We start from the raw sequence: 17,072 nt of genomic DNA, 5'->3' as shown, positions 1-17,072 counted from the left end.
TTAGGGCTGTAATCCCCCTGTGTATAGGTGTGACCTCTAAACAGTGAGGCTTTGCAGTCATACTATGTCAATTTTCTCACACTAGTAAAGAACAGAATTTCAGTTTAAAAAAGTGCATGTGTTGGTACAGACGGGTGACAAATTAAAGGAAAAACTGGTACAGGTCTGAATGCTTGACCCCTACATTTAGGGGATCCGGTAGCTCTGTTATGCTGTGGGGGGCATTTTGCTGGCACGGTTTGGGTCCACTTGTCCCCTTAGAGGGAAGAGTCACTGCAAATCAATATAAAGTTGTTATGTGATCACCTTTATCCTATGATTAAACGATTCTATCCTGATGGGAGTGGTCTCTTCTAGGATGACAATGCCCCAACTCACAGGGTCACTAAATGGTTTGATGAGTATGAAAATGATGTGAATTATATGCTATGGCCTTCACAGTCACCAGATCTCAACCCAATTGAACATCTATGGGAGATTTTGGACCGACATGTTAGACAGCGCCCTCCACCACTATCATCAAACATCCAATGAGAGAATATCTTTTGGAGGAATGATGTTCATCCCTCCAGAAGAGTTCAGAGACTGTAGAATTAATGCCAAGGTGCGCTGAGGCTGTTCTGGTGGCACATGGTGGCAGAACACCTTACTAAGACACTTTATGTTGTTTTTTCCTTTAATTTGCCGCCTGTCTATAAGTGTCGTCATCAGATACAATGCAGGTGCAATATTTAATTGCAGTACTTCATCCCCTGTTGGAACACTGCCACCATTATTGACTTTTTTGTAGTAACTCATTAAATCGGTACATACAGTATTTTATTCTGAAACTGCCAAAGCTTTCAATATACAGATTGACAACCAGCATAATAATATCAGGTAATAATCATTCACTTAACTGGTAGATTTAGAAAACAATTCATATAATGATTGATTAAATTAGCAGATGCAAAATACATCAATCCATCTCATTTGTCACAGTTCATTCTTCGCCTTGGACTATATGTAACCAAAGTAATGTAAGCTCAAAGGACCAATTACTCGCTTTCAGAGCTCTAAACAACATCTAACTGTCTCCATTATCCAAATAATCATGATTAATGTAATTCATTATTACTGTCATTAAATTTGTCAGTTCATAATGCTATTTCAATAACCTGTCTTTAAAATGATGCATGTATAAAAGTGATTTACAAAATGATTTTAAAAAGGCTTGAAAATTCATTTTACAGTTTTCCAGCGGTGCACTCAAGCCTTATTTTTGACCATTTAAATTTAAAGATCCCCTCCAGACATTTATTAAGACATATAAAAACACTCTGCTTGAAACAATCATGTGTTTCTGATATGTTTTTTCCACAAAAAAAGGTATAATTACCACGTTAAAATCCTTAAAATGGCATCTACTCTATCTCCCTCATTAAAAATCCAGAATTTATGAAAAATGCAAATATATTTATTTCAGAAGCTTAACTGCTGGACACAAGATGCCTCCTACTTCACTGTAAAGTCTATTCTCAGTGTTTGTGCACTGGAGGCTTCAAGTTTCCACATCACACTTGTGTAAGCTGCATAATGGACCGGGATTGGCTTCCAAACTATTTATGTCACAAATCATGCTCGTACCTCCATCACTTACAAAAAACAACAAAAAAAAAAAAACAGATTTTGAATGAGCACAGAGAAACTTTCCACTTTCAGCAGATTAATGTGAAAACAGCCTTCTAGTATCAAACTCTGCACATACATCATTCTGCACAGTGAAGCTGTAAGAACTGTAAGAACAAGAACAAAAACATTTTTTTGAGCGGAGGGGGAATTTAATTGAATACTTTATTTTGAGTAATGATGATAGTTAGGTTACGGAAATTAATAAGTTAATGTTTATGGTGAATCATCCTATACTTCAAACATTCGGTTGCTTAAATCTTTAAAAATGTGGATTTTACTATCTTGTAAGATACCCGATGCCGATGCTAAGGATATACATTTTGGTAGATCTCACCAAATCTTACCCATGCAATTGTTTTTAGGATGACACATCACTGCTGCATGAAATGAAGTTACGATGTGAATAAAAATGATTCTTTTTCTGTAAGATGAGTAAGAAAAGGTCTGTCTTTGATTGATTTGGATGCTTTCTCTCCATCCAGACCAGGCTTGTAAGATGAAGAGATTTTAGGCTATGTCTTTCTCCCATTATCTTCACTCTCTGGGCCTAAAGCTCAGAATTACAAACTGACCTGCACATACATTTACGGTAGACAGTAAACACACACATGCACGCACAAATCAACCAATATCTCCTTTGTTTGCTTTCTTTTTCTTACTGTCTTTATATATCTCTCTCATGCATCAGGAAATTCTGAGCAGTAATGTGAGGGATGAGGCCTCTCTCTACATCCGGAGAGTGAAATATTACCAGCTTTTGGCCTTGGCTTGATATTTGACCAAACATAGCATGCAATGCCCTCTCTCATCACATCACCCTCTGAAGAAAGCTCAGCCTGGACTTAAAAGCTTAAGACTGGCATTCGGACAAAAAGCGAAGCATGCTGGAAGGAGCTTTACTTGCGCTTGAAATGTGAGTTCCTCTTGACCTGAACTGGACAACACAGAAACTCGATACTGTGAAGAACTGCAGTTGCTACAGTGGCCAACACTGAAAACATCAGCAAATAAAGAACTTGAATTAAGCAGAGATGATTTCTGTGACTATTTGTAGCTACATTGTTTATGTAATTTGTGCAAAAAAATACTTTTCTGACACCAGTTCGGAGCCATTTTCTAGGTTTTTCCAAGACTATGTCAAAAAGATATTTGTTATCTCATAACACTATATTCAGGGAAAAATTATGCTTTTTAGGTCAGTGTTTGACTTGGCTGCATTTTGCTGCCCCTCAAATGTTTTGATGGGTAATAATAACATTTGAGTTTGATGACAGCATTTCAGCTTTTCTCTGTAGGTTTTTGAGCATTTCTCAGTTTTTTCTGTATTACAAATAAACTAAACCTTTGGCCATTTTTTAAGAACATAAGTCAAAGACTACCAAAACTGTTTGGATTAGGCTTAATGTTAATTTCAAACTAAGTGAATGAATCACAATGTACTCTACTCTCTGAAATAGTGCAATGGCTCCTTGATGCCAGAACCCAGAATGATTCTCTTTTTTGAGTTGTGACATCCTTCACCTGTGCTGAAATACTGTGTTTGTTTGTTGGTTTGTGTCTTCTTTTATTTCTCATTTCACCAAAACAAGGTTGCAAATAACAACATGATACAAACACTGCAATACTCAAGAGGGTGTGCAGGATAAAATGAATCCATAAAAGCACAGTCTGTGCTTGGTGTAGTCACTGGTACCACATTACGTCTAACAGGGGCTTAAATGTAGGCATTGGTGGCTGTTAAAGACATTAGTCTTGTCACGGCCTTATTCATCCTAGTAACCACCACAACAGCCATTAAAACAACACAGTTGACCCCTGCATTTCATAGTGTTAATCAGCCATTCAGTGTAAGCACTTGGATCTCATCCTGGTAACAGTCAATGGCTCAGTCCTTTCTTCTAATTACATCTTCCCATCCCTGGAGTGGTTAAAGGAGAGGCAGATGTTTCCTCTACCCATATTCCCCTCCCACTTTCTCTTCCTCTGACACCTCCCTCCCTCAGCCCCTCACTAATGGTATGAGACACAGGCACCCAAGCACACGACAAAGAGACAGATGCCTCAGAGTGAAATATTTACCACCTGTATCTAAAGCCTCCTCTCTTGTCTGAATCCAACAAAACATCCTCTGCTCACCTGAACACATCAAATAGATTCTATCTCTCTCTGTTTTGCTCTGTTCTTCCTTCTGGACTCCTACAACAACATACATACTGCACACCATCACATTTATCAAGTATTTTATAGCATAGTTTGCCTGACTACGAATAAACATTGAGCAGGGCGGGCTGCTCAGTCTAAACACTCACACACACAGGCTGCTCGCTGTCCTAAAAAGGCTTACACTTGGGTTGACTCCAGGATCAGACACCATACTACTAAGTGCTTCAACACTTCCTGGTCTTTGTCAAAGACCTGTAGATATTAATATTACACGTCCGCAGGCAGCATTGTTATATTAGGAAATTAAGTGGCGGATATAAAGCTTAAGAACAAAGTGACCTTGTACAATGTCAGTAATTATCAGTTAAATGTTCATAGAAGAGAGGTAGGTGTGCATTGCGTAAGTCCACATACTTCAGAGTATGCTGGGAAAGAAATGAAAATCTTCTATAATGCAATTTATTTCTCTTCTCTTCAGAAAGCCCAGAGCATGATTTTATCTGCAGTTTAAGACATCATGCTGTAAGGTAATTCTACTTCTCAGCAGATTGCACAACCAATTTACTGTCTAGGAAATTGAATTTATTTTCTCTATCTTTAGTACTAAAAAGGCAAAATGCTGAAAAAGAGAAGATATGTGTAGTAGTAATTCATGAAAAGGCCATTTCATCTACAGTGAGTGTGTATGAGTGTGTGTGTACTGAGGCTGTAGTGGGACATGTGACATTTGTAACTCAGGTCTCAGTCTCCTGTGTGTGTGTGTGTGTGTGTGTGTGTGTGTGTGTGTGTGTGTGTGCATATGTATGTGTTACCCCTGGCAGACATTAAGGAAGTGACCTCACTGCCAATCCTGATCTCTCTGGGTTTCACAGTTACTAGGGAAAAGTGATGATGTATGAGATATATGAAGTGTGATGTTACATCACAAAATTTTGGTCATATTTTTTAGTGTAAAGACTCCTACACACACACACACACACACACACACACACACACACACACATTACTTGCACACTTGTGTTGCAGGCTCAAGGCTGTGTCTCATGATGTTAAACCATAATAATCAAACTGAAAGAGCTGCTTGAAACTTTTGCTCAAATTGGCCCCATGTCAGCCATGCCTCATCACACACACACGTTTGTACTTCTATACTTGTGAAGACCCTCAGTTACATAATACATTCCCCAGCCCCTTAGCCTAACCTTAACCATCACCACTAAATACCTAACCCCAACCCTTACCCTAAACTGAACTAAACCCATTTCTAAGCTGAACATGTCTTTGATGGTCTGTCCCACACAATCACAAGGTCTAAAACTCAAACGAGTCCTCGCAAAGGTAGGTGTACATGCACACACTTTCAAGCATGCATATATGCACATAGGCACTCATATGTCAACTCGTATGTATGTACGTATGCATTTTACCAAGCAATATTCAATATCAATACAGAAAGTAGTGTGACGTTCCTGTGAATTAAAAAGCATGAGTGTGGAGGGGAAGGTGGGTAGCAGCCATATACTGGTGTACCTGGTTTGTGATCCATCCCAAACAAGCAGTCACTGTTAACATTTTTGTAGTTGAACCATGATGACAATGCAAGCCCTGAACCTTAGCAACAACCTTATCAACAAGGGCTACAGAACGAGCGGCATGCGTGAATGATTTGACATCAGTTCAGTGAGGAAGTAGAGGTAACTTTGCAAACAAAGCATTCGAAATAGGCTAAAGCCCTAGATTTTGACTTGAAGGTGGCATTTTTACATTTGTTCAACTTACGTTGAACAAATAAATGACGGAAAATCACAAAAAGCATGTTATAACCCCTATAAATGTTTAAGGGTCAGAGTGAGACTATAATAAAAGTCAATTAATACTGCTTGTAATTCAAAAAGGTGTTTGTAAACTCATTGTAGTTGTCAGGTGAAAACCTGAAGCTCTACTTTAAGGAAACTAATAAAGGAATTGAGTTTTATATTTGCATTCATTAATTCATTACAAAACCTATTTTGAACTGGTTTTTTGGAGTCTGGAATTGTTTTTCAGAAATAAACTGAAAATGCATGAACTAAATCTGAAACAGTACTGTGTTAAAACATACATACACATATTCATCTGAACTAATTATAGTTGGTCTTTTCTGGTTTGCTCATTGTATTAAATGACACGTTTCCCATGAGCAGCATTCTGTTGAAGCCTCGAAGGGGTGCAGCGCTGGGTTCCCTCCTACTGGAACAATGTTAATGGGGATGACTTTTGCTGTGATCACATCCTCTCATTCAGCACCCTCTGCTCTGCTCTGCTCTTACATAACAGATAATATTTATAGGCTGTGAGTAAATGTGTGTGTGGGGGTTGTGTGTATGTGATCTCACAGTCTTATTCATAGTGGGTGAGTCTTCATCTGAGAGTGTCCTCCCTCTCCAGAGATTGGGCTGCTGCAGGAATTTGAGAGTTTGAAGTGGTGTGACAAGAGAAGGAAAAGCCCCTTACATCTGCTGAGTGTGTGAGTGTGGTGTGCGTGTGTGTGTTTTTAGAAGTGTGTTAATGTGTGTTCTACCTGTCGAGGGCGGTGCTGGTGGCAACACTCCTGGCAAAGCCCTTAACACCCATCTGTCTGAAGTAGGGGATGGTGGAGAGGTTGGCAGCCATGATGGCTACTGAGTCTGATGGGTTCACAAAGAAGCCGTTTTCTCCGAGGATCATGTACCGGTCCTAACAACAACACAAAGTCATATAGTGCACTGTGAGTCTTCTCATGTAACTAGTTATTAGTTATTTTGTCTAATAATGTAGAAAAAGAGCTACAGTCCAACTAAACTTGATTGATTGGCACTACAGGATATGACTAGTAATAATAACTGGCAATAGTTTTCTTACTGCCAACAAGTCCTATGAAAAGACCAAAACCAACAAGGAATTATCTGTGTATTCAAAGCCTGATATAGTTCCTGATATATTCCTCTGTGTCCATGAGTCACACCACTGCACTGGGTGTCATGCTCCATTATTGTGATGTATATGGGCAAAGTAGTTTATTTTGACTGGATCCCACATATAGCATCCAGCTGTCACACATACTCACTAGCTCACCAAATGTGTTATACTGTAAACAGTGGCTGAAAATACTCCGCAATAAATACACTATTTATTCTTGTTTGAGTAAATTTATCTAAAATCTACAGTGCCCTGCTGTTTTAGGAAATTACTTAAACTTTTCTTAATGAAACTATATATTTGTGACCATATTTTAAAGATTTGAAAATAGTTGTATGCTGCATTTGATTGAATTTTGTTATTAAAGGCAGAATGAGTAGGATTTGTCAGTTGCGGTTTATAAACACAACGTTCAAAGTTGGCCCCTCCTCCCCAGCTAAATGACACCAGAAGCGCTACACTGCAGCGCTATGTCGCTACGTTTTTATAACCCTCACACCCTGAATGCTGTCATTGGCTGGGGGCTACACACCCACTGCCCAAAGGTTGACGCCCAGAAACGTCCCAAACACAGCAAAATAAGAAAATACAGGCAGAAGGTGGGTTCTCTGCAGATACACACACCACCACACACTGGTACTGGGTCATATGTGATGATTGAGAGGGATCATTTTTGTACGAGTCTATACATTGTTTTTTTTTAGGAAAATCCTGCTCACTCTGCCTTTAACTGAAGCAAAAAAAAAAAGTTCCGCATAAATATAACATAAATTGTATATGATATTATATTGATTCAAGACATTGTGACTGTAAATCTTTTCAGCTTACAATTGTACAAACTGGAGTTCTAGCCACTGGTTGCCATCAAATCCAGTCAAGTTGTATGTGCAGTTCTGTTGTTAAGTGCCGGATAAGCCACACCTAATGAGCAACTAACTTCTTTTTGCCAACAATCACAATTACTGTTGAGACTTTGGAAGATATTGGTTACGGTATTATGTAACAGCAACCCCAAAAAAGAAACATTCACCCAGCAAGATTACAACCACTGGTGCTAATGACTGTGAAGATACCGATCCTAGTGGGAGAAACAGAGCAGATATGACATAATTCTCCTGATGCTAAGCTAATTTACTTAGCAGAGGGTGTGTGTATGTGTGTGTGTGTGTGTGTGTGTGTGTGTGTGTGTGTGTGTGTGTGTGTGTGTGTGTGTACAGTAGAAATGAATATTGGACAACTAAGTGGAAAAAGTGAGCTGCCTGTTGGATCATCATGGATATATTATCATTCAGTCTTATACATCATCTTTCTACCAGTTATCAACCAGCAAATAATAACAAACAAAAAATAAACAAGGCTCTCTTTGGTATCTATGGAAGAGTTACACAGACTCATTCTTTATCAATGATCAAAAATTTAACAGATTTATGTTAAATGAATGAATGAATGTTTTGCTTAAATACTTATCCTAATATAGGACCGCCCTCCCGCATTGTCAAGAACTGCAACTCCATAAAAATTATATAAATAACAGACATCATGTAGATGTTATGTGGAACATTAACCATCATTAAATCATTGTAAATTTATTTTTTGAACAAATAAAAACCATGATTATTGGCAACCTCGGCCAGCCTCCACATTGTACTTTCTATTCTACTTTAATGGGCTTTCAACCAAATCTATTATTCTATAGTATAAAGAGAGGTCACTTCATGGTGTAAATCAAGAGAATCAGTAGTAAAGCTTTCAAAGTTTCAGGAAATTTCAGACAGTTGGATGAGAGAAAGGCCTGTAATTTATCGGTACTATACATTTAACAATATTTTCTGATCTGCACCATTTTGCCAAGATTAGTGTTACTGCAGCTGCAAATGAGGTCAGTATTTTGAATTAAATTTTGTATTTAAATCATCTTCATCAAGTAAAGTATGTTACATTCCTGCAGCTGCTTCACAGCAAAATGCCCATCACCACTGTCACTAACTACTATTACAGCTTGACTCAATTTTAAATTTCTTTCATATTCATGTAGATACAGTGCCTGAAGCTTTTTGCATGTTTGTTTTCTACATGCTATGAATATGAAGAAACCCTTAACTATAAAATGATGTGCTTTTAAGTCTGAACTAAACTATCAGTGGACCCACTGATAGTTTAGTTCAGACTTAAAAGTTGAGGCTGAAGAAGTCTTTGAGTTCAATGGCACACTATTACATCAATAGGTATTGCTAACTAAACAGTGTTTTTATGTATAGCAACTGTCTATGCTGATACTATTGATCTGATATATTTATGGTATGTCAAATATAATAATTCTAATATTGTCAGCATGTGGAAGAAAGAAGTTAGAAATGCAATAAAAAAAACATCACTTATGATGATATCTTACTCCATCTGCATCAAATGCAGCTCCAAAGCCAAAGTCCCCTCCTTTCATGGCATCTACCAGAGAGGTGGCATAGACCAGGTTGGGCTCAGGAGGCCGACCACCAAAATCCTCCAGAGGCACACAGTTGACAGCAGAGTTAGCAGGGGCCCCCAACTCATCACACAGGATCCTTCGTACATAGGGGCCCATCACTGAAACACAGCATGGGGAGAGAAGAGAACGGTGTCATTTCCAGTAACATTAACAAAAACTCAGGGTTTATGTGATGGGATAATGAATTGTCTAACCTCCGTTCATGGCATCTATATGAATCTTTAGCTGATTTGGTCCTGTGAGGAGACTTTTTATGGCATTGAAGTCAAAGATGTTCCGCAGCAGTTGTAGATACACATCCACTGAGTCTACAATCTCCACTAGAAACACAGAAAAGAGGCAATTAGTGCTGAACATGCGTTGATGGGCAATTATTCTAGGAAGTATGAGCCACTATTCAGGCGATTTGTATTCTGATCCAGCACACGATTATCTATAGTCGTGTAGTGTACAGTGGATGAGTGACTATTGTACCTCTGAAAGGTTTGAACTTATTCTCCAGGTCAAAATCATGTCGTCCCAGCCTGGAGAGGTCAATGCGGAGGTCAGGGCAGATGGCGTACTCCTCGAGTGTCCGGCTCACCTGATAGATTCTCTCCATCACTGTGTCTGGAGATGGGCCTGTAATACAATGCAGGACATTAATATCTGTAAACTTAACCAATACTGGTCATAATTTACAGATTTAGATTCAAAAATATATCTCTGAACTCCATCCTGTCTCATTCCTCACCTCCATTTGCCACATTGAACTTGATTCCAAAGTCTCCACCAGGGCCTCCGGGGTTGTGACTTGCTGTGAGGATGATTCCACCAATGGCCTTGATCTTCCTGATGATGCAGGAAACAGCCGGGGTGGACAGGAGGCCATTGTGGCCGATTACCAGACGACCAATCTGCACAGCACAGATATTAGTTGAGGAGCAATGTTAGCTGGATATAATTCAAGGATGTAGCCTCCAGTAATAATGTTTTCTGCTGAGCTAAAGTTGTCTCATGAGTTGTAAGTTTAGAGATCTACTATTTTTGTAGCTGGCATGCATGCTTCCCAAATGCTGAGTAGATATAAAATCAGGCAAAAGTGCTTAGATAACCATAAATATAGTGTCAGACAGGTTCTCTCTCTGGCTGGGACACTAAAAAAAAAAAAAAAAACTGGCTTTGCCTCAACCTTATTCATAAGTTCAGGAGCTCATTGGTCTAAATGGGACTGAAAGCAACACTGGCCCAAAATACTTGTCATTCTACAGGTGACTAATTGACGGCCCACTTTAAAAAGCAAATGATCGGCCCCAAGAGTGTGCCTAAATAACAGAGCTGCTCTCTCTATTTATACAGTAATTGTATGCCACTTACAGTATAAAGTGGTAATACCATCAGCATCCCATAATTCCCCTGCATATCAGCTATTCTAAATAAAAGTGTCCTCACTGGAGAGGAATTTATTCTCCTGACGTCAGTGTATCCTCCTAACATCCGACAAGCTGCATGTGTTCAGAAAGGACAGACAGAGAAAGTAAGAGAAAGGTGTGACTGTAAGTGTAAGAAATGCTTGTAATCTGTATACTACTGTGTTTAATTACATACGATTATAATTATAATTATGGATACACAATATGGGTTTAATTATGTATGAATACTAAGTGTAAAGCATGCTTGCACTGTTTATCTTCTGTTGCAAGAGCTACAACTATCCTGACTTTTGGATCAATGCCATATGACAGGGGATCCCCAAAGTGTGCAGTTTGGCCCAGGAGAGGCAGAACAGCAAGAGGTGGGGGGAACAAACGTAGGCAGGAAAATAGAGCAGGATGGATGGAAGTGCTGATAAGGCCGACATCAAGAGACATTTGGCTGGGCCAGCAGAAAAACGAACCGATCTCAAAAACAAATTATATTCCCTTCAGATTTTCCTTTGGAACCCGTCCAAACCAATCACACAGATCTCAGAGCAAGCGTTTTAAATGAGCTGTGGGGATTTTCCTGTTCTGTCGCTCACTCTAGTCTTCCCGTTTTCATTTATCCGCTGCTGACACTTGGGGTTCAGACACATGTTGGAGTGGTAACAAGTGTCTTAATACCACAAATTATTACTTTTACCCCATCTGAGATCTGATTTAATATTTTGCCAGACAAAAAAAAACATTGGGTCCAAACTTCTGCTAATATGTTGGTGGTGGTTGAATATCTGCTCACAATACACAGGTCAGATTGATTAATTACTGTAGCTATGACATAATTAGTCGATTAATCGACAGAAAATAATCTGCAACTATTTTAATAATCGGTTAATTGTCAAATTCACTGGCTGGCTTTTTATTGACCAGACAATTAATTGAGAAAATAATTGGCAGATTACTCGATATTGAAAATGATTCTTAGAGCAGTGGTCCTCAAACTTTTTCACATCAAGGACCCCTAAACTGACACAAATTAGACTACGGACCCCCATTTGATAAGATTTTGTTCCAGGGTCCCCCATCTGATAAGACTTTTGCTTTTAGATGTTTTATCACATCAAATGTATGAAACCTGTGGCCAAAGTAGTCATACACTCTGTCATTGTGTTACTTATGTATGGAATTATAGAGAAAATAAATGATTCCCATTTTTGCTGGGGACCTGCTGGAACCCCCCTCAAGAACCCCTGAGGGTCCCTGGACCCCACTTTGAGAACCACTTAGAAGCCCTAAATTATAGTTAAATCACCAAATTACTGCATCCTAAGAAAGATGCAGTAATTGGTAACTTCTGCATATGAACATGCTGAATCCCATGATTATGAAGCTAAAACCGCCACTATTCTTGGCAAGTTAACTCAATCTTTGCTCTCCATTGAAATGACAAGCAGCTAAGATCAAATTTAGACTTACCTGCCTGAACTGCTACTTTTCTATCAGTCAGTTTTAGTGGTTACTTGTAACAACCTACTAGAGATACATTATATCCAAATATGGCTGAATTTGCTTGAATAAGAACTTACAGAAAGTTTGTACAACATGTTGATAGTAGCCTACAGAGCACATACATGGCAGTACGTGTGGCTGGTGGTCGCACCCTCTCTGCTTACCCCGTTGGCAGCTGCCATTTGCACTATCACCTCGATGGCAGCTCGGCTGAAGTAGCGGCCGTCGCTGCCCACCACCATGGTGCAGCCCTGTCGGTCCCGCAGGTCGATGGAGGACAACACGCTCTGGATGTAGTTCTGCAGGTAATTCTTCTTCCCCTCGAACACCGCCGTCTTCCTCCGCAGCCCGTTGGTACCGGGCCGCTGATCGTCGAAGGGGGCGGTTTGGACCGTCACCACCGGGATGGGGCTCGTCTCCATCCTCCTCGTCGGATCCCAACGGGAGGACGCCGATCAGAAGAAGCTGAAGTTACTTCTGGAGTTGGCAACTGGTGGCGTCCGACCACAGAGTGAATGTATAAGTGATGTGGTGAACCAACAGCCCAAAAGACAGAGCTTGTCAGCCAAGAAAGTAAATTAAGAGGCGGAGGAGGAGGAGGAGGAGAGCAGTGACAGCTGTCCCACACAGGGATGAATTGGCTGCAATGAAAGGAAACACCCAGTCAAAAATGTTCTCACCTCGGTAAATTATGCTATAGCCAAGAGAGCTTCATCCCTCTGAACTGAGCTGAACATTCAGCAAAACCGTCCCCTGCAGTTTGACAACTCCCTCTTTTCCTAATAAGCCTGAACAACTGACAACAAGAGAAAAAAAACAGTAGGGAGGGCCAGAATCTTCAAGGCCCACAATCAGCTGAGCCCCTGGTCAAAAATAGACCTCTGACTGATGGCAGAGGGGAATTGTATTGGGCCCGGCCTGCAACCGGACACTGCCTGTGTCTGTGCTGTATACACTGCCCGGTATGAAGCCGTATGCGTCGATTTATGGGAGTTTATATAGGGCTGAATACAGAGCAAAACCTCACTTTACCTATGTGAAAGTTTTTCCTTTTCATTTGGGTCAAGTTTATTTATGTATTAGTTTATGTATATTTATTGTTAACAATTCCATATCTCGGTCCCTGTTTAGTTTTAAAATATCCTACTTTTATATCTAGTCTGTGACCTTGCAATCCCTTTACTTTACTGGGGGTGGACTGGTCACCTCAAATCTGCTCAGTTTACATCAAGTCTGCTCCAAAATTTGGTAAATAGTGACACCTTGAGGCAGGAAGAAAAAATTGATGCATTATAGAGCGTTTTACACTGTGTCAACCCAGAAATACAGCCTAAATAATAACTAAACTAATAATTAAAAGTATTTTTTGTTTTCTTTAATTTCAGTTTTTGTAAAGTATATTTTGGTGTGTAAATGTATAGACTTTTCATTTTGAGAAATATGGTCAGGGAGGTTTTATGTTCCTGTTATGTGAACGATTATAGCCTTGTTTCTATATCAGCAAGTTCCAGTGGAGCTTCTGCACCCATATCTACGTTTAGAACTAGCAGCATCTATATCAATTTGCTGTTTGGCAACTTTGAGGTTTTACCTCAAAAATCTTCACATCAGCCAAAAAGATTGTAAACAGCTGTTCTGTTGACGTGACTTTTCAACAGCCTCTCAACATCATTAACAAGTGAATGATGCTGATTTAGAGGATGCAGGTTAATGGATAATTGCAAATGTTAATTTGGTGAAATTTTCAACTTTTTTGGCTACAGCATCAGTATGCAGCTTCACTCATTCAAGAAATAACATTTCAGATTATACAGTATGTACAACTATTGATTTCAGGTGGGTTTTTTTGTTGTTGTTGTTGTTTTTTTCTAATTCCATTGACAGAATATGTCTTCTTTTTTAACACCACTGCACCCTGATCACCCAAATCATGTGCAAACTGTAAATTATTGCATTAAAGAGTCAATTAGAGGACTTAGAACAGTAAGCAGCAGCAGTAGTTTTTATACATTTATTTTTTACACATTAATTAATAACAAAATTAATAACAAAACACATTCATCATCGAGTTTTCACTGCATCGACTTCCACAAATATATTACCACTCAATCTTATTTACATTTCCGTTTAAGACATAATTTTGACTGTCAACGCACATAAATATCATGCAGTTAAGAAATTTCTTTAAGAAATGGGCTAAACGTGTCTTCGCATAGTGTCACACATATAGACACTGTAGTGTTTCTTATACAGCCAGAGGCTTCAGCAGCGAGGAAATGACAGTCTGAGATGCTCATTTATTAAAGGAGCAGTACGCAGCATGGCAGGAGGGCAGAATGGAGTCCTGGGAGTCTGCAGGAGCGTCGGAACCAAACAGGCAGCAGGACCCGACATGAGATGAGCGTACCCAAGAGCGCTGTGTGGGCTCTGCTGGAGATTTGGATTCTGTGGACTGATGGGTGATGGTTTGCTCATGATGCTCTCGATGCTGAAGGAGCACTTTGCCTGCGGGCCAGGCTTTGGCTCAGTTGGTTCTGTTGCGCAAAGCTGCGCTCTGAAGTCTTTGGGCCCACTGCTCTTCCCATGGCTGTTCAGAGTTTGTGGCAGAAGGTGATAGGAAGAGGGGGGCATCATGATCCCGTCCTGCAGGGGCATGTACCGGATAGGAGCAACGGGAGGAGGGCTTACCTGACCCCGCACGGAGTATGGTTGCCCATACGGCCGGTAGCAGTTCAAGTTTGAGTAAAACATAAGTCCGTCTTTTCCAAACTCGGGCTGGTTTCTCTTGAAGCGCTTCCTGCGTCGAAGGAAACTGCCGTTGTCGAACATGTCCTCTGAGGCGGGGTCCAGAGACCAGTAGTTACCTTTGCCCGGGTTCCCAGGCTCCCTCGGGATCTTGATGAAACAGTCGTTGAGGGAGAGATTGTGCCTGATGGAGTTCTGCCAAGCGGGGAACTTGTCTCTGTAGTAGGGAAACTTGTTGCTGATGAAATCACAGATCCCACTCAATGTCAGCTTCTTCAGCGGGCTCTGTAGGATGGCCATGGTGATGAGGGCAATGTAGGAGTAGGGAGGCTTTACCGAGCTGCTCTGGGCTTTCCTGGATGGCGGTGCGTCCGCACAGAAGCTGTTCTCGCTTTCCCCCGAGGAGTCAGGCTCTGAAGAGTCAAATTCAGCACCAGATTCTGCTGAGGAGCCCGGGTCCGTGGAGCACTCATTTCGATACCCCCTGGTAGACTCATCCTCGCCCACGATATCAATCTCATCCTCCTCTAAAGGCAAGGCGGCGTGTTGTGAAGCTTCAAATTCACTGGAGAGAGTCATGACCAAACGCGGAATGTAAAAACTCAACTGTGCCAAAGAGCAATTGATAGTTTGCCGTGCGTAAAAACCAAAAGGCCTCCCAATTCATGCGTAAAAGCGCATCAAGTGACCGGTTCTTCTCAAGCCTCGTGTACTGGCTGTTTGCCGTAGTAGTGAGAGCTGATGCCTTATATGTTGGGAGACTGCTACCCTGCAGGCCAGTCCCATTAACCCTCTGAACCTATCAGAGTGGCCCCTCACCGCGGGGAGCCAGACAAGGCGAGCACACAGGTGGGGGCTTGGGGAGTCAAAATGCGCACGGGCAACTCATGCAAAAGCCAATCCACAGATGGCAATTTATTCCATTTTAGCCAGTATGGCAAACTTTTTATGCACTTCATTTCAATTTCAAAACGGCTACAATGAAAGACAACAATTCACAAAATTGCGTCATATAAAACGAAATCTCCAAAATGAGAGACATAAAAACACTGCAGAATAACTACTTAAAAGCTCACAAATCTTTGTTTTTAGACACTTCTTCGCCAGTGTGAGCTCTACACATTCCCAAAATCATTTCGTGTTATTTTGTCTCATCACTTTTTGCCTTCTTACAGCAAACACTGTGAACAATCACTAAGTGGTCTGTGCAGCCTTTTAGACTTAAGCATTATCTGTTCTGAGCATAGGCCATCAAGACACATTCATCTGAAGTTTAAATTAACTCTTGATACTTTAATAATCTGATATTTCAAATGTGCAGAAGCACAGTCGGAGGTTGGATGTTCTTGGGAATTATAACACCACGCCTAACCCGTGATAAGAAACCAAGTGTTTCCTCCTTTGGACCCCTGCGGGTTCGTTTAGTTTGCCACCTCTGGATGCCCGCGGGTGCTGTGACCATGAAAATGGCCATGGTAGGGCTTCCCGCAGACAGCAGAGAAAAGAGGCAATGGTCGCCTTAACGAGGCCATCAGCATCAGAATCGAGTAGGAAACGGCTCAGCTACACTGTGCGCTCTGGGCTACAGGACTCAGCTCGGCTTTACGACCGGGATGAATAAGCAGAGCCATCCTCAAAGCAAACCGGTCCAACAGCGGATATGTGCTAAAACTGTGCTGGTAGCCATCTCCATTGCAAATGACCAAGCTGGGAAAACTCCACCTATTTCCTCACCTGACTGGGCCTACTGTGCTCTGAGGGTGCGTGTGTGTGTGTGTGTAATGGCTCTCACATGACTGTACCAATAAAGACTAAAGTAACACATACCAGGAAATAGAGAGTATAGCATACACAAACTTAAGTTGAAGCTGTAACGCCCCAAATGTTTAACATGTAGTTCTAAGTGAAACGGATCCACTGCTATTTTCCTGTGCTGACTCTCTTGTCGGATGAACGTTATCACCATTGAATATTATGAAACGGAGGACACTATTGACAGGGTGGTAGATGATAAAAAAAAATACAAATATTAAGAAAATCATTAAATACACTTCCACTGAAAACAAGTAAAAATAGTTTTCAATCTGGATTCAAACGTGGAAACTCTTTGTATATGTTTCATAACAACAAAAACTAAGATTTTAATGCATTTTTTTCCACTTTGT

The 17,072-nt window shown here is 40.6% G+C and overlaps 2 protein-coding genes across 2 annotated transcripts in view; both read right to left on the bottom strand.

Moving 5' to 3' along the window:
* pgm5 (phosphoglucomutase 5) overlaps window positions 1-13,184 on the bottom strand; it is a 29,575-nt gene extending 16,391 nt beyond the window's left edge. Inside the window, exons 1-6 of the mRNA XM_042420857.1 lie at window positions 12,327-13,184; window positions 9,990-10,152; window positions 9,731-9,877; window positions 9,451-9,576; window positions 9,164-9,354; window positions 6,395-6,549 (exon numbers count right to left, since the gene is read on the bottom strand). Of these exons, the coding sequence (XP_042276791.1) occupies window positions 6,395-6,549; window positions 9,164-9,354; window positions 9,451-9,576; window positions 9,731-9,877; window positions 9,990-10,152; window positions 12,327-12,584 (1,040 nt within the window). The 5' untranslated portion in view covers window positions 12,585-13,184. The remainder of the gene's footprint in view (window positions 1-6,394; window positions 6,550-9,163; window positions 9,355-9,450; window positions 9,577-9,730; window positions 9,878-9,989; window positions 10,153-12,326) is intronic.
* Window positions 13,185-14,218: 1,034 nt separating this feature from the next.
* Window positions 14,219-15,687, bottom strand: foxd5 (forkhead box D5). The gene has a single exon (XM_042420859.1). The coding sequence runs from the start codon at window positions 15,484-15,486 to the stop codon at window positions 14,425-14,427; it is 1,062 nt and encodes a 353-aa protein (XP_042276793.1). The 5' UTR covers window positions 15,487-15,687; the 3' UTR covers window positions 14,219-14,424.
* Between the last annotated feature and the right edge of the window lie 1,385 nt (window positions 15,688-17,072).

The sequence above is a fragment of the Thunnus maccoyii genome, chromosome 9 (genome assembly GCF_910596095.1).
Source record: "Thunnus maccoyii chromosome 9, fThuMac1.1, whole genome shotgun sequence".
In the NCBI taxonomy this organism is placed as follows: Eukaryota; Metazoa; Chordata; class Actinopteri; order Scombriformes; family Scombridae; genus Thunnus; species Thunnus maccoyii.
Note: the sequence above shows the minus strand (reverse complement) of the source record. Positions and strands in the feature narration are given on the sequence as shown.

Excerpts from the sequence above, each read along its gene's own strand:
- foxd5 (XM_042420859.1), bottom strand. The coding sequence starts at position 15,486 with ATGACTCTCTCCAGTGAATTTGAAGCTTCACAACACGCCGCCTTGCCT.